The following is an 18493-nucleotide window of genomic DNA, read 5'->3' on the forward strand; positions in this document are numbered from 1 at the left end:
GAATGGGAGCCTGCTCCTGCAAAGCCCACAGCCTGGGTGCTGTAGGGTTGCCCAGCCACACTGGACTCGGTAGCAGTGGGTTTTGCTTTGGCTTGGGCACTTTAAAAGGAAAAACTTTGATGTGTTTTTAATTATCAGGTTGTGTCAACTTTCAAGGATTCCAACTTCTTGTGACTTTATCAGTAGTATATGCCATTCTGTTTTCATATAGAGAATTCAAGATTTTTATATGGTTATAACAGAAAGAGCACTATGTAATTGTCAGAATAAGCTTCCAAATATATAGACGTATCATTTGTTTTTCAGATGCATGCAGGTGAGATGATGTGACTATAATTAGAGAAATTAGAGCATTGTACAAATTGAAACATACTTGGATATTGGTATATGGCTGATCCTGAAAAATATAAAATTGTCTGATTTAGAGATAACACAAAAATATTTCGTTAAAAAGGACTCACTGGTATACCAGTGGAAGAGCGAAAACAACTACATAGAGTAAAGCCTATCTTAGAGACTAGAATAATTCAACAGACGTCATGGTCACAAGTCCTTTGGAAGAACCACCAAACCAAACTCACTGCCATCAAGTGGATCCAGACTCATACACTCCTTTGTTTAGACCATCATAAACAGAATGCTCAACCTGAGAATTAGGCTTGAGTTCTGACTTTGCCACAAGCTAGTGTTGTGGCCTCTGCATTGTCTTGGTAAAATGGGAGCCGCACTTTATCTTCTACGGTCCATGACTCTAGTGCCTTTTAAAAACTACAGTGGTCATCTACATCCGTTGTCCTTGGAAAAACACGGATCTATTAAATAAGGCTATTAGAAGTTAACATCAGATTTAGCAGAATCAGCTTTTACAGACACAGCTGCTCTTCACAGTGGCAGGGTCGGCGGACTCACGGTGCCCCCATGTGGTGGCGATTAGAACTGCTCCCCTGGTGTTTTCCTGGCTGAACTCTAAAAGCAGTTTGCCAGGCCTTTCATCGCTTGGCCTTCTTCCTGTCTCCTTCTTCCCTCCTCAGTCTCAGGAGGATCTAATTCCATTTAGTCTTGCTAGGGGGCTATTGAGGGTAGGGAAGTATTCCCTCTAAGTGCCTTCATGTTTTAATCGACATTTTGTGTATGCAATATACTTAATGTAGTTCATTCAGTATTTGGGTTAAAGTTGCTCTAATTTGTGTCTCAGCTTGTGCACAAAGTATTACTCAAACATTCCTAAGAGAAAAACCCAAGGGGTCGGAGGACAGCGTTTTTTTTTGTTTGTCTGTTTTGCTTTTAATGGGATCACCCAGCAGTGAAGCATGTACTATCTACAGAGCACAGATGTGCAAACTCCTCTTTTGGGTAGTTTGCAAACTCAGCTCTTGAACACAACTAGCTGCAGTACTTAAAACAAAACAAAGATCCAATTGCGGGATCTCAGATTCAGGTACTGATTTGGTGGGTCTGAGAAGAGCTGCAGAAAGTTACATTTAAATAAACTGGCCAGGTGAAGCTAACGCTCAGCTAGGTGTGGGAATCCTGATTTGAGGCTGAAAGCATTCTTTGGCAACACAGGTCTCATGTTCTGCCTATTAGCTGGCGTGAGAGAGACTGAACAATGGTACTCAGTGTGTCCAGAATATCCCAAGGATAAGGAGCCTTTGAATTTCTCTTTGAAGAAGAGCGAACGCCCTGTTCTTTGCGATGCCAAGGGTTAACTGCTGTCGTTGCATTTTTATGGAAAGCACGGGCTGGCTCCCTTTGCATGTTGCTGCATATAAACCTGTTTTGTTTTTCTCAGAGGAGGAAGCTGGCGATCTCTTTGATGACCTGCCACCAGTACCGGTAAGGCACAAGGTTCCAACCCAGCAGATTCTTCAGCCTGAGGACTTCTCAGTGACGGTGGGATCACAGAATCAGCCCAGAAAACCAAGACCAACAACAGGAGCCTACAAAGAAGGGAGTGTAGAAATCTCTCCGATGACCAACTTTGTAGACTGCCCAGAATCCAACAGTGAAACTGAGGAAGAACTGGACAGTATGGCTTCATCTCAGGGGGCTGTGGACCCTGTAACACCCCACCCGATAAGGTCTGAAGTGGATGCGCCACAGTGGGACGTGTTCTTTAAAAGAAATGATGACATTGCAGATGATGGTTCAGAAAACTTCCCATCTTCTGCAGATGCCGGGGCATCTCAGTCACCAAGGCTTTTCAGCGACTCTGATGGGGAATCAACCCACATCTCTTCCCAGACTTCTTCTCAGTCAACACACATATCAGAACAAGGAAGTCAAGGCTGGGACAGCCAATCAGACACAGTTTTGTTATCGTCCCAAGAGAGAAACTGTAGTGATTTTACTTCCTTACACAAAAGTGGCCACAGACCAAGAATCAAAGAGAATGTTCCGGCACCCCAGATAGAACAAAATTACCAAAAGGATGCTTGCTCTGATGTGAAAAGCAGAGCTCATGATGCAAATATAGTTCCTGAGGTTGGCGAGCCAACTGCTGGAAGTAGTGAGAAACACGGCACTAAGGCAGACTCTCAGAGCTCCTCAGATTTTGAAATCCCCTCAACTCCAGAGGCCGAGCTCCCCCCACAAGAACACTTACAGTATTTATATGAGAAACTGGCCACAGGTGAGAGTATCCGAGTTGGACGTAACAAGAAGGCTCACTCTTAGGTATTCAGGAATTAAAATCACTTCATTTCTAGAGGCACCACCAAAAAAACCCCTAGCCAGAGAGCTACTAGTCAAAACTGCACCAGCTAAATTAAGACAGAACAGTGACTGAGGAAAACCAGGAAAGGGAGACACAGAGGAACACAAAGTGGGATGAAAATTTAAAAAAAATGACAGAACTAAATCCTAGCTTCCCCATCAACTGCATTCAATGAAAATGGTCAAAGTGGACAAATAAAAAGGCAGATTGTGAGAATGAAATTCAAAATTAAACCAACTATGTGTGCTGCCTATAAGAGATTTAATTCCAATGATATAAGTAGTTTGAAATAAAAAATGGAAAAAATATATACCATGCAAACATGAATTAAAAGAAAGCAGCCAAGTCAATTCCAACTCAGCAACCCTACATACAGATGCTTTACAGGAGCAGACAGCCTTATATTTCGCTCAGAGAAGCTGGTGGGTTTGAACCGCTGATGATGAGGTTAGCAGCCCAATGCTTACTAGTGGAGCCACCAGAATTTCATCTGCCAGACTAGCTGTATTATCAAATAAATAACCTAATGATAAAAGGTCAGTTCATTGGGAGTTGTCGGACAGGGAAAGATATGACAAAATAATAATTTTTATATTATCAAGGGCTCATGAGCGAGGGGGGAACAGGGAGGGAGGGAAAAAAAAAAAAGAGGAGCTGATGCCAAGGGCTTAAGTGGAGAGCAAGTGTTTTGAGAATGATGAGGGCAATGAATGTACAGATGTGCTTTACACAACTGATGTTTGTATGGACTGTGATAAGAGTTGTATAGCCCCTAATAAAACGTTTAAAAAAAAAAGTCAGTTCACCAAGAAAACAATTATCTTAAATATGCATATCTAACAACTGCTTCAAAATATATGAAGCAAAGCAAAGATAAGCAACTGAAAGGCGAATGAGGGATATGTACAATTAATAGTTGGAGACTTCAGTATATCTCAGAAATATAGAAAAATAATCCCACTACAATTGGCACAACCTGACCTTTATAGAATACTCCACCCAGAAAAGGAACTGCTGCCCCAAATGACGACGTGCTTGGCTGCTAACTGAAAGGTTAGTAGTTTGAACTCACCTATGGCTCCGTGGAAGAAAGACCTAATGATTTGTTCTGGTAGACTACGGTAAGGAAACCCCACGAGGCACTGCTCTCTTCCATGGGCTGGCTATGGGTTCGAATCGGTCCGATGACACCTTACAAGAACCACCACCACCACCACCACCTAGTAACAGCAGAATACATGGTTTTCACATGCACATGGAACATTCCCTGAGAATGAATAAATTTAGATCGATTTCACTACATCGATGAGTCTATAGAAAAATCAGCGCATTTATCTCACACGATGTTACATATCTTAAGCCGAGTGAATAGTAGTCAAATTAAATTCGTCAAACTCCTTAAGAATTAAATTGCTAAAGTATGTGTGGACTCATCTTCCTTAGTCCATCAATAGTGGGCTCATGCTTTTGTATTATTTTGTATGAGACTTTAATACTTTGACTAGTAAAATATTCATGGACATTTTGACATGCTATTTCATAGATTAAGAAAATAGTAGATATTTCACTTAAAACAAGTTTAAACAGTCACTAAAGCATAATTTATAGATCAGTTAAACTAACACTTAATAACATTCGCACAAAAATAAGTATTGGACCCACAAAACCAAAAACTCATTGCTATCATGTTAATTCCAACTCACAGCAAATCTATAAGACAGAGTAGATTTGCCCTTGTGGGTTTCCAAGACTCATTCTTTACAGGAGTATAAAGTCTCATCTTTCTCCCTCCGCGAGGCTACTGGTTTTAAACTGCAGACCTTGAGGTTATCAGCTCCAAATGTAACCCTCTAGGCCAACAGGGTTCCAGTTAGACCCAGGTGTAGGCTTCTAAGAGTTAAAATTCATGAGGCAGTCAAGTGGGTGTTCAGTGCAGACCCAGAAAGCCAGCTCTCACTTCTTCAAATGGGAGTGTTCCATTCAGTTGCTGAAAGCAGGGCAGATGAGGCTTTGCCCATCGATGTCTGGGGATAGTGAGGGTACAAACTAAACAGTGTCACACTGTAAGAAACAGACACAAGAATGATGGGAAGCACGAGGGGTGTGAGGGGAGATGCTGGGAGAGTGGAGGGTGAGTGGGTTGGAAAGGGGGAACTGATTACAAGGATCCACATGTGACCTCCTCCCTGGGAGATGGACGGCAGAGAAGGGGGGGGGGGAGGGAGACTCCAGATAGGGCAAGATATGACAAAATAACAATAAAAATTATCAAGGGCTCATGAGGGAGGGGGCAGTGGGGAGAGAGGGAAAAAAAAAGAGGACCTGATGCAAAGGTGGAGAGCAGATGCTTTGAGAAGGATTAGGGCAAAGAATGTACGGATGTGCTTTATACAACTGATGTATGTGTATGTATGGATTGTGATAAGAGTTGTATGAGTCCCTAATAAAATGTAAAAAAAGAAAAAGAAAGAATGAGGGGAGCAATTGACATGTTTAATCTGGATTAAAACCGAGAGAGAGGTGGAGAAGCCTGCTTTTTTCATTTCTAATTGGTCTTGGAAGAACACACAATTTAGAAGTTGTCTTTGCCCTAAATCATACTCCGTTTTAGCAATGTGAATAACAAAGACTAGCATGAAAATAAGGTGCCAGGGGGGCAAAGGAAGAACAAATACAGGGATTTCCCCCCCCCCTTCAAAATCCTAACCTCATCAGTAAAAGAATGATCACTTTTCTAGCTCAGCTGCTCATGTACATTTATGTCCTGAAATTTTATTTTTAAAATATGTGACAATACATGGGGATGGACTGTAGTTATAGCCACTCCATTTTCTCTGCCTCCTGAGAGTAGCTACACAAACTCAAAAGGAGTCAGAACATCACTGGAACAAGTAGGGAGTAGAAGTAATTGGTTTGATACCTAGCCACAACTACAACAACCTATTAATGAAACCCAGAGACTTTTCATTGTTTATTTACAGCTCCACAAATTATACTTGGTTATCAAAATCATTGCATCAAATATATTCAAAGGCATATGTAACACTTCAGAATATTTTATATTTAGCATTTTGTAGTCATGCCACCAATTTATTACACACTACCACCATGATTGTTTTATGAGAGCCTGCCATCTGGTACATAAACATACTTGCTGGCTGGGTACATTACAGGGATATGCGCACCAAAACACACGATTCCCAGATACTTTAGTCATCACGGCTAATGTTTGTATGTGGAGGTCACTCCGTTTGACGAACAATGCATTAACTCACTGAGTCCTCCCCTCACAATCCTTGGAGGTAGTTACATTTATTATACCCATTTCAAAGATTAGCTTATGGTACACAGCTAGTCGGGGCGAAACAAGGATTCGGACAGTCAATTTAGCCCTTGAGTCTGCTCTTAACCACTAAGACGATAAAAAAATCAACTCTGTCATCAATTGACACTGACTCATAGCGACCCTGTGAGTTTCCGAGACTATTTCCAGGCATAGAAAGTCCTGTTTTTCTCCTGAGGAGCAGCTGGTAGTTTCAAACTGATGACCTAGAGGTTAACAGCCCAACTTGTAACCACACTGCCACCAGGGCTCCTAATACTATAGTACCATAAAATGGTCAGGATGAATTGTAGTGACTTCCATTTTCTGCTTCAAAAGTAAATGGAAAGGGAAGAAACTCTGTGGCCAGGTACATTTGTCTTAGAGAAGAGTCCCAGGACTTAAATGCTTGTTTAAACTATTTGAAGCGTCCATGTTTTTCGAAAGTCACCCTGTTAACTGCTGACAAGTCCCCTAGCAAACGTCCAATGACAGGAAGATGATAGGAGGAGTAGACAGAATGTGCCGAGTGAGAATCCAGCCCAGATCACCTTCATAGAGCCTGCACTGGTGAACCACCACCACCTTCAGGATGGTTTTCTGCCTACTAGCTGGGTGACAGACAAGTCTGTTTTGGAATTGACTCCATAGCAGTGGGTTATGTCTGTTTCCTTGGTTGAAAATTTGGGATGATAACAGCAACCTGTTAAAGGCCTAAGACTTGTTCAACAAATGTTGGCTGAGTTCTAGAATCCCTTTGAAATTACAAAGCAGCACTTTAGTGACAAGATATTTAAGTATGTAGTGACTGATGACACTTTAAAATTTTCAGATATATTCATCCACATTATCCTAATAAAATATAAAATTCTATACCTTCAACATTCAAATACATGAACCATGACAACAGTAAGCTTTCTTAAAAAGAAAGTCACACTGAAACAGTAACACTGAAAGGATGTGCATACAAGCCTTTGGTGAATCCCAACAGCAGGTAGTCAGTACTTTTACATCAGTATTTTCCCACTCGTTCTTGTAGCCTTACTAGAAATGATAGCAAAATAGTTAGAAACAGTGAGCTAACACATACAAAATCGAACATCAAATGCCAAACTAAATTTATTTTGCTAAAGAGAAATGGTTCAGCTATAAGATAAAAACAAAAAGCACAGTCTATCTGTGCACCCATGGGGAAAAACCCTGAGATGACCAGTTGTATATCACAACTCCTTTAAAAAGACACTGAAAACAATGGCATTGACATAATTTGTACAATGACTTCATGTTTTAAACTTATCTAAATTTTACCCTTGAATATCTGCTCTACATTTGAAAGCACAAATCCTGACAACTTCAGATAAGCGTTTACGTCTTGGCATAAAAGCGGACTGCTCTTCACAGCTGTGTGTGTGCGCGCGCAGTTTCTATTCCTTTACTGCTTAGGTCCATTCAGCTCTTTAGTAACCCCGGCCAGCAAACATACTTGAAATCGCAAAGCCCCGTTAAACTTATATTAAGGACAGAACAGGCTTACTGAAGATAGCCATTTTTCCTTTGTCTTTCAGTTTCATACGTTTTAATCAAGTAGACAAGAACAAACAGGACAGGAAAACCCTGACTTTCTAAAGCGAATATTAGATTACATCCTTCAAACTGCGAAAGTCATAATTTAAAGGGAGCTTGCCAACTGGGTGCCACCTATAAGCTTGTGACCCTTTGTGAGTGCTGATACCACATCATTAATTTTTCATAAAGAAAATATCAGAAATGGCTTTAAAAAAATCTGTTTTGCCTTCAGACATTCTGCAAATGTTGGCTGGCAGATACTAGAGGCTCCAAACATGTTTTATCTACAAGAGGAAAGTTATGTGATAACAATGTAACGAATAAACTCTAACTTCTTCCCGAGAAGTTAGATTAGGAATTAAGATATTTGAAGTGCTAAATTTTTTTGTCAGTTCACCAGGCCTATATTTGACGCCACTAAACCATAAGGATGAGGCTAGGTAAAACTGAATTAGGAATACTGCAATTAAATTTATCTGCTGCATTTATTTGCTTATTGGACACCATGATTTAAAATCTCAGAATCAGGAGACAAAAACACTTTTTTTTTTTAACTGATTGAGGCTTTATACAATGTAAAAAAAAACCAAAAAAAAAAAAAAAAAAACCACCCCAAATCAGAACCTAATAGATCCCATTTAAATCTATGTCATTCAATTAAAAATCTCATAATTCAGGCACACAAAAAGCTACTTTGGGCCAACCCAAGTTTAGCTCTGTTACAGTTAAAAAATTCATGTATAAAGCTATCAGTTCTAAATATAGATTATTTTAAAAAGAAGCATCCGTAGAAAAAAAAGTCTACCAGAGTTGTAATGTTAGTGCATCGTCTGTAAACTTATCACTGCGTACAGTTGTTCACAGGGGTCTCTTGTAGTGTTTAGATCAGAAGTCCTCAATCTGGAGACCTAAATGTTTTAGAGGTACTCTTAAAATGCTCCATTTCCTCCACAACACCCACTTGGTTCTTTAAAAAAAATAAAAAATCACACTGGCCATGTGTTCTGGAGTTTTAGAGGCACTTTCAGAGGCTTCACCTATAGGGTATAAAAGTCTTTTAAGAACCACTGGATCAGACCACATACTCCTCCCACAAAGGTATTCATAGTTTCAAAGTAGGAAATCACGCTGTAACTAATTTTTTACATTTAATTTTTGTATCACTCAGATGCCAGTGTTTTAATGATAAAAGTAAAAAATAGAATATAAAACTTGGTGTCACCTAGTTGTCTCAAATACAGGTACAGCAAGTATTAAGTAGGTAAGTAGGAATGACAATATATCAAATGTAGAATTTATATATTTGTCCAAATTTAAGTAAGCCATTTCTCCAAGGTATTTGACAAAACGAACGCTTGACTTTAGCAATCGTTACATACCAGTTCTGCATTTACCATCCGCTGAAAGAGACATTTTTCTAAGTACAAACTTAAGTATGTGTCTGTTGATCTGTAAATAGGTTTCTTCTGTGTTTGGCATCCAACAATATGTACATTTCAAGTAAGTTCATGTTTGACAGTCCTGTGTCCCTCCCCAGAAGCCTTGGCAATGCATTTAGCTCGTTTTGAAACATGGAATTTGAATGATAAATTACATAGAAATAATCTTGAGAGTATGAAAAATATACCCAAAATGTCTGTCTGAACTGTTAAAACAGTAGGGGAAAACAAAGACAACAACAAAAATCCTAAAATGATCATCAGTTCAGTTGAGGTAACCTCGGCAAGTCAGAGCCCCACATTTACACACGGTTCTGATCCTCTTTTTGGATGGGCTGTAGTCGATAGAATCTGAAGATATATCTCCCGAACCTGTATACAAAGAAAAAGGGAAAATAATTTCTCTTGACATAGTCAGCTTTATGCATTCAAGATTATAGAGTAAGTTAACTCCTAAAAAAAGGTCACTTTCCTCTGTGTATATAAAGAGAGAAAGAGTGTCAGTAGTCCTGGTAGCCTGTTTGCTAACTGAAAGATTGATGGTTCAAACCCTACCCCGGGCAGCTGTGAGGGATGAAGACTGAGATGTGCCAAAAGACGACAGCCAGAAAACCCTACGGGGCTGTTTTAACCCATCCCATGGTGCTTTGGGAGCTGATAATCAACTCTACAAGAGCCAAGAACCGTAATATAGAGAAACAAATGCACACATTCAGAACCACATTATTATGAACCGGGAGAAGTGTGGACCAGTAAAAGGTGAAGTGTATTCTTTTAGCCCATACAAGGGGGCTTCAAAATGTTCCTGGGGACTAGAATTGAGAGCTAATGCGATGTTTCCTTGAATCCCCTGAAGTCCCTCGCTGTTTGTCAGAATGGATTTCTGAATGATGAAACTTACTGGGAAAAATCTCATCTTCAATCACTGAGTTCTTTACACATATAATGCAAGGTCAGCAAGTAACATGAAAAGATGATCGTTCTCAGAAAACTATTCATCAACATAAAAGAAACAGGAATAGGTATCCTATTCAAGCATCCAATTCAGGAGTGATTACATGTTCATTCTTTGAATATGCACCTCTTAGTGTTTGCATTTCATTTTTAAAGATATAATTAGTTATGAGAAAGGGTAGTGTAACCAATAAGCTTCCAAATGGAAACTGACAAAAGTCTGGAAGCAGCCCAATGAGGAAGAGTGTCAAAAGCCCGCCAGGCCGGGATGTCGGTCACTAGCTACTTTCTTGAGTCAGAAGACCCCTGTTTAGCCTCAATATTCTCAACTCGAACATTAGTTTGAATCGGGCAATCTAGTCTTTCTATGCTGATTAGACTCGATACTAAAACTTTATTTGAAAAACCATACCTTTCATCTGATAATCAAAAGTCAGCTCTTCTCCAGCTTTTATGGTTCTTGTGGAAAATAATGCAATTCGAGGAAGTCGAGTATCGAGGTTATCAATAAAAACATTGAACACTTGAAGATTTGGGTCACACTAAAAAGGAACAATAGAGCCCATTTAGGTAATAATCATATGAATGAGTTATTAGATCCTCTAATTTCTGAGCGTAGTAGTTTTTAGAGTTCTGCTGGAAACTAAGTTGCTTACTCACAGATCTTGGACGTTTTCACACTTAAAAACAATATTTTGCTTATAGAAAAACTCAGGCTTAGAAGTAGCTCAAACATCAGAGATCTCCATGTATGCAGGATGTAGCTTTCACAATGATTCCCATTTTGTCAATTCTATTTTATCTAGTCCTTCTTATTCTGCATGCAAATCGGAGGAAACACATCATCTTAACCTGTAAATACTTCAGTAAGGCAGACTAGAACTAGAATAATTCTACTTATGACTTCAAATCAGCTACAGAAATCCAATTTGATACTCAGCAGAGAATCACTGCTTTAGCTTTAATTTGAAATGGCTTGGTATGTCTTTAATTTTACACTAAACTATGGCATATGCAAGAAGTGACAGCCAGTGAATCTTAAGAAATCAGAATAACTAATTGACCCTTGACTAGATCTAATTTTCAAGAGTATCTCAAATTTATCATTAAACAAATTTCTGCAAGATGTAACTAAATCAGAAAACTAACAAAGGCTTGAGAAGATCCCTGACATTTAACTATGAGGAGACTGTAAAAATCGGGAGAAAAATACAATAATGGAATTTCCCCAAAATGTTTAAAAGGCCCCTTTGTACTAATTATAAAGTTTCTTGATAAGAGGCCCATCAAAAGTTCCTTACGATTTACTCTCTTACTATTGTCTGCTATATAGCTTACTCTCTGATAAATGTTTCTAATTTATTCAATAGAGATCTTGTCACCCTCGTAAGTCTAATGTTCTATGAATATGCCTGGCACTTAGAAGATATAATTATTATTTTTGAAATAATGTGTGCAGAGTACACGATTTGGGTGAAAGATTCTAGATTTAAAATTTCAATTGTATCCCAAATTTCCTTTCAAACATGACTAAGATTCATATTTAGTTTAGGAAATGAGCCCTAAATACTCCAAATATAAATTCTTATATATAAAAATGTTGACATGGGCATCAAAGAACAAAAAAAATCATATCATTGTGTGTCCACCTTCCTGATATGATCGCTGAAGACAAATGTGTGCATAAGCAAAGGTAGTGAAGAAAGCTGATGGTGCTCGCCTATCAAAAAATATAGTGTCTGGGGTCTTAAAGGCTTGAAGGTAAACAAGCGGCCATCTAGCTCACAAGCAACAAAGCCCACATGGAAGCACACCAGCCTGTGTGACCACAAGGTGTCGAAGGGATCAGTTATCAGGCATCAAAGAACAAAAAAAAACATTGTAAATGAGGGTGAGTGTAGAATGGAGACTCAAAGCCCATCTGTAGGCAACTGGACACCCCTTACAGAAGAGTCGCTGGGAGGAGAAGAGCCAGTCAGTGTGCAGTGTAGCAACAATGAAACATACTTTCCTCTAGTTCTTAAATGCTACCTCCCCGCTACTACCATGATCCCAATTCTACCTTACAAATCTGGCTAGACCAGAGGATGTACACTGGTACAGATAGGAACTGGAAACATAAGGAATCCAAGACAGATGACTCCTCAGGACCAGTGGTGAGAGTGGTGATACCTGGAAGGAGGGTGGAGGGAAGGTGGGATGGAAAGGGGGACCCGATCATAAGGATCTACATTATAACCTCCTCCCTGGGGGATGGACAACAGAAAAGTGGATGAAGGGAGATGTCAGACATTGTAAGATATGACAAAGTAATAATTTATAAATGATCAAGGGTTTATGAGAAAGGCGGGGGATTGAGGAGGGAGGGGGAAAATGAGGAGCTGATACCAAGGGCTTAAGTGGAGAACAAAAAAAAATTTTTTTTTTTTTTTGCACACATGGGGCTTCTCCCCTGAATGTATCCTCTGGTGTCAAGAGCAAATGTTTTGAGAATGATGAGGGCAACGAATGTACAAATGTGCTTGACACAATTGTTGTATTGACTGTGATAAGAGTTATATGAGTCCCCAATAAAATGATTTTAGAAAAAAGTTGACAAGCTTAAATTTGAAGAATTATACATCCTAAAATTTAGCTGAGTAACTTCCGTAAGACAGCTCTAAAGTTGTGATTCTTAAAATTCTCACCATTACACTCTTCTGCTCATTAATTTTGTCCTGATATAAGATTTACCATCTAAGGTGTTGGAAAGCTTACATGAAGTAACAAATGTAAAGTCTTGCAAAATGCTTGGTGTGTGGTAAGCATCTTCGTATTTGCTTTTTAAAATAAGCAATAATACCATGATTTAAAGGATGTAGTCTTCACTTTAAAATACAATGGAAATTTGAAGCACTTTTAAAGGGTAACTAGTTTGAAGATAATTATTCTTCATACTATCGAGATCATTCCAAGCAGTATTAAATTTGATTTTAGTTTTGTTGATACTTTAAGTATTTCTTACACTGTGATTCACAAAATGAGATATATTTCCATATCGAGTTGCATCCACTGTAAATTCATCAGATTCATAGTCTAAATCAAAGAGATACGTGATTCCTTTGTTGTCATAGAACTGGCCCCGTCTTTCAGCTTCTTCACTTGTGATTACCTGAAAGAAAAAACTACAGTATATAAGGTATTTGGATATTGCTAAATGGATGAAACATTCCTCTGTAAATATGCAAAGCAACGGAAGACCAACAAACTTGGCAGACAACATGCCAAAGCTTCCTCAGGTATCAATGCCTATGAGTGTTAAATAGGAGATTCAACTGTTACCATCAAAACACCCATTCACACAACTATTCTAGAAAAGTTAGTTGGCAAGAGGTAGGACAGTGAATGGAGGAGAAATGATGGGGCACAAAAATGACAACTTAAAAAAAATGACAACTTTTCAAACAGGATTTGAGACAGCCCAATAGACAAGCTAAACCATTTCACGGCTGTCATTACAATTTATTAAGATGTTCAAAGAGCCAGACAGCTATAGATCTATAGGACATAATTAAATGCAAAATTAAATTTACATGTCACAGCTGAATCTTCACTCAGGACAAGGCAGTTTGGTGTGAGTAAAAAACACGGACTGGATTTTGGGTTTGGAAGCTTGACTGTAAACTTTTACCACGAGACCTTGGGCAAGTTGCCTGATTCTCTGAGCCTGTGTCCTCATCTATAATAATGAAATGCTAGTATTACGTCACAGAGAGTTGAAAAGGTCAATGAGTGACATCTGAATTGCTTGGGACAGTAACACAGCAAATACTATTTATATACAGTTATATAAATATAGGCATAGTTAATTAATTTTTATCTATTTGTAAGGCTATTTAGAGACTGCTTTTCATGATTTACCATATCTGAGCCATTAGGATAGAGCTTAGATTTTCTGGTGAATCCAAAAATTTTTTAAAAAATACTTGCTTATGAAGCATTGATCAACTCTACATTATCTTTTGTGTTGACAGAAAACTTAGTTTCGTCAACTATAATCGACTATTTGGTCAAATGGAGGAGGAAATTACAACTCAGAAGTTTCAATGAGAGCATCTTTTTAGATCTGTGTTTTAGTGACCCCACTTTAAAATACACAAATGCCAGTTTCACTGACTACAAAGGAATGTTTGCTAACATACAGATCCATTTCATCATCATAGCTACTTTTTTGCTCATGTACTAGTTTATGTTTTTAACTATGCCAGTGCTCTTCTCACAGACTTGCAAATGTATTTCCACATGACTGCATATAGAAAAACCTATCATAACATCAAAAATGTTACTGGTGCAAACAGGTTACTTTTAAAAAATGCAAATTTTATATGCACACAATTTGCTATGTGATGGGCTGGACATACCTCTCCAACATATTCCATGACAAAACTCATTCTTTTAATCTTCACCAGTGTTTTTACACCCCAGCCACAGCCATTGCTAGTTCGAAATATGCAAAGAGAATGCTGGGTGCCTTTCTGTACAACCCTATTTGGACAGTCCGGCCCGCACTGACACCTTGAGTTGCATTCATAGATCGGGGTGCCAGGGGGTATTTTAATCTGTTGGTTTTTATTGTATGCCAAGAGAACTCCAGCTTCAGCAGGACAACATTTCTCACAGAAACAATCTGTGCACGAACACCCAAAGGTAACTTCGTTAACTAAACTGATTCCAGGAGCTGGTTTGTATTCATTAATGTAGTAGAAGTCCGAAGGCGGGCCCTCTAAGTCAGTGTTATTCTCCACAACTATCAGTCCTGTATGATTCTTCCTTCTGTTGAGCTCATCTTGCCACCTGTGCAGAGCTATCCTTTGTTTAGCCTTCTTTACAACGTATTCAGCAATGGCAGGTTCCAACGCCTCATTATTGTCTTTTAGAGTTATTGCTTTTCCTTTCTTTCCCTGAGATAAGAAATCATGCTTGTCATTAGAGAATTGCTGAAGTAGTAATGGACATTTGAGATTTTGCAAAGGTTCCCAAGTATTTGTAGAATCTGGCCATCCTTTCCATTTTACAAGATAATATTCCATGTCCTTAAAATACAAAAGAAAATGCAAATCAGATTATGATTGTCTCAATGATATAAGTATCTTAAGGGTATTTATGATCATTTTTCTTAACACAATTCAGAATATGCAGAGTTATATATAGCTTGCTAGCTAAGTACAAGTCATGAAAAATTATTTTCCTTTCTATTATATAAAATATGTATGGAATTTAGATGTGGTACAACATGGCTAATAAGTTAGAGAGGGCTGTCAGGAGAAACAGATGAAAGATACTGAAATTCATGAATATTTTAACTAAACGGTGACTAGGTTAAATGAAAAAGTATCTTGTTCATGGAAATAGTGGTCCCAATGCTAGCAATTCATGACCTAGATTAGCGGCTTACTTGGTATTTTCTAAGGTCTGTATCTTAGTATTACACGCTAGTTGTAAGGGATGTTACATTTCTTAACACCATGGGCACACATTCCATAGATCCTCTAGAGATGTTCTGTTAAATACAGTTGCTACTAGCCACGTGTGATTATGGAGCACCTGAAATAGGGGTAATTGCAATGTGCTCGAAGCACAAAACCAAATTTTCAAAGACTTAGTACAAAAGGGGAGAGGGGATTGTAAAATATCTCCAATGTTTTAAAGATGTTTAATGTGAAAAGGGTAAGAATGAGCTTGGTCGTGGAATATGTTGGAGAGGTAAATACAAGTTATCATGTGACTCACAGAACAGTGAAATGATATTGTTTTGGGCTTCCTGAATTAAATTAATACCACTTCACTTGTTTCTTTAGTGACTAGGAAATTTAAAATTGCACATGTTTCACATGTGCACTTTTCCACTGGACTGTTCTAGAGAATGTATACTACCTAAATTGTACTCATTCCCGATAGGATTAGTAGCAGGCAATCAATCAGTCTACCACAGTATAAGTCTTTTTGATTTATCCTTCAGACTGCTGCTGGCCACCACGGTACCTAGAAATCTTGTCTTTTCACTCCATTGACTTGAACTTTCTTTTGATGAAGGTAATTAAATGCATATAAGACAAAATTCTAAAGTATAATCCCTCCATTTATCAAATTTTGTTCCTCTGGACTAATAACTACAGATGTGGCCTCGTGTTGTCAAGTAAAACAAGACCATAAACTGCCTCCTGATATATCAAAGTGATGAAACTGCATCCTGTAGTTTTCAGTTATATCAATTCATAAATACTGATTAAAAACATTAATTAGGATACATTCTGCTGCTCTCTGAAAAACGTAATAACTATCATAAACTAAGGGTGCCTGTGGCAGCACTGTGATAGTCCTAAAAGCCTTCTGAGTGATCTGGAAGGTCTAAGACACGTGCTGGCTGAAATACTGCTGAGGCACCAATTGGGACGAGGGGCACTGTGAGACAGCTCCATGGAAGCACGTCACTTGGCTAGTGAGGGCGCTTAATTTGTCCCCACTGCTTGCATTTAGGGGACCCTAGTGGGACAGTGATTAAGCACTCACTCACTCACCGCTAAGCTACAGGCTGGTGATTAAACCTATCAGCCACTCCACTGGATAAAACGTGGCCGTCTGATTCTGTAAGGAGGTGGTCTTGGAAACCCATAGGGCAATTCTATCTGTCCGAGAAGTAGAAAATGGGTTGGGGATACGTTTTTTCTTCTTAAACTGCATCTTAACGTTCTTAATGCAATCTACTAAGCCAACCAGTTATCCTTGTGACTCAAAACTTTGCTTCTTTGTGAAAATTGGTCAAAACATGCTGTTAAAAAAAGAGAAGTTAAATTATGGTGTCAGGATATACACAAAACTTTACTTCCATGGAAATATATATTATGACTTCCAGGAAAAAAAATATCCTAACATACATTCAAGTAAAGGATTTCCCTTCTGAATGTCAGGTAATTATGGTAATTGGGGGCTGTTGGTGGTGGAATCTGCACACCAAAATTTACTAAACTTACCTACTCATTGCCATTGAGTTGATTCTGACTCAGGGACCCTATAGGTCAGAGCTACAATTTCCTCTATCATTGTCCTGGTTATACTAAAAGTTGCCAACAAACAAATATATAAGTCAGATTATTAAAAATGACCCTCCAGAAACTACCAATCATCCTGCTTTTGAATTTTACCTCATTTAGTAAGACTTTTTTCTCCAAAAATAAGTTATTCTAGTCTTTAATCTTGGGTGAATCAGTTGCATTTTAGTAACTACGTTTAATATGTTCAACAAATAATACGTTAAGTACTGGTACCTACACTTAATTTATGGGAGGCACTAGACATGCTTATAAAACATGAATTCCTTTGACAAAGATAGAAATATTAGTTTTCTAGTTCTACTTGTAGACATGTTTGAATTTTACAAACAACTTTTACCTTTTAAGACCAAAAAAGGTATTTTTATTGTGAAAAATGAGTTAATCTTACATGCAAAAAACTTTGACTCAGGAAATAAGTTCAATTAATGATACTTAAAATTCCAAATAAAATTCGCCCCCCCCCAAATTGTATGTATATGCTATTCTGATATGTAATTAACTCTTGATGACCTATAGCAATGGAGTTCGGTTGTAAAAATGATCCTAAATCATTGTTATGTAATTTGGAATGATTTCCTCCCCCCGCCCCCCTCTTATAGACATTTCCCCACACTGTGTTTGACTTAGGTTAAGTTCACATAAATATTTTAGTATCTGAAACAAGTATATGAAAGTTCAGGCACTTGTGGGTATGATATATTTTAAGATATTATTAGCATTTCGGAGTTAAAATAACATCATTGGGGAAAGATGGCACTAATACGTGAAGCAGTATAAGGAAATAACACTTAAAATGCCCAAGCAATTACAACAAATACCACTTCATTATAAAGGAAGAGGAAAATCAATATAAGCCAGACACTCAGAAAAAGACACTAAGGAAGTATAGCAAAGTACATAAGAAAACTGATATGATGTGTTGGCTGGGAACACAGCAGGAGGAAAAACGCTAGCAGGAGATTCGAACTACTATTTGTGTGAAGTAGCTAGAAAACAAGGAGGGTTGGTGCTGCATTGGTTAAAAACCTCAGCTGCTGACAGGTCATCAGTTCGATCCTACTATCAGCTCAATGGGAGATGGAGCCATGGGCATCCATAAACACCACAGCCTTGAAAACCCTATGCAGTTCAACCCTGTCCTATAGGGGCTCCCCGAGTCCAGACAATGGCAATGGCTTTTTGGTTTTATTAAGAAAACAATGAAGAGATGGATTTGAGTGACTAAAGCTTGGAATGTTGAAGTGAGAGTAAAACAGTAATGGAAAGGCAAGACCAGCTTTTAGATAGCTTTGAATACTACCTTGGCTAAGGTTTCTGAGCTTTATTACAGGGAAGTAGTTTTTACAATTCCTAGAAACCGTGGTGTTTCTGTGGGGCGTTTCATTAAATACAAACATACTTTGTT

The 18493-nt window shown here is 38.4% G+C and overlaps 2 protein-coding genes across 6 annotated transcripts in view; one reads left to right on the plus strand and one right to left on the minus strand.

The window, feature by feature from the left end:
- Positions 1-4860, plus strand: part of DCLRE1C (DNA cross-link repair 1C) — a 53031-nt gene extending 48171 nt beyond the window's left edge. Inside the window, exon 13 of one of the 2 annotated variants that reach the window (XM_075552340.1) lies at positions 1793-4860. In XM_075552340.1, coding sequence (XP_075408455.1) covers positions 1793-2676 — 884 coding nt within the window. In that variant the 3' untranslated portion in view covers positions 2677-4860. The remainder of the gene's footprint in view (positions 1-1792) is intronic. The other variant, XM_075552338.1, reaches the window with a different exon arrangement.
- Positions 4861-5042: 182 nt separating this feature from the next.
- SUV39H2 (SUV39H2 histone lysine methyltransferase) overlaps positions 5043-18493 on the minus strand; it is a 30349-nt gene continuing 16898 nt past the window's right edge. For 2 of the 4 annotated variants that reach the window (XM_075552343.1, XM_075552342.1), the window contains 4 exons: positions 14398-15069; positions 13002-13148; positions 10410-10539; positions 5045-9415 (listed from right to left, as the gene is read on the minus strand). In XM_075552343.1, coding sequence (XP_075408458.1) covers positions 9309-9415; positions 10410-10539; positions 13002-13148; positions 14398-15066 — 1053 coding nt within the window. In that variant the 5' untranslated portion in view covers positions 15067-15069 and the 3' untranslated portion in view covers positions 5045-9308. Of the gene's footprint in view, positions 9416-10409; positions 10540-13001; positions 13149-14397; positions 15070-18493 lie in introns of all 4 variants that reach the window. The other 2 variants (XM_075552341.1, XM_075552344.1) reach the window with 2 other exon arrangements.

Source organism: Tenrec ecaudatus, chromosome 6 (assembly GCF_050624435.1).
Source record: "Tenrec ecaudatus isolate mTenEca1 chromosome 6, mTenEca1.hap1, whole genome shotgun sequence".
NCBI lineage: Eukaryota > Metazoa > Chordata > Mammalia > Afrosoricida > Tenrecidae > Tenrec > Tenrec ecaudatus.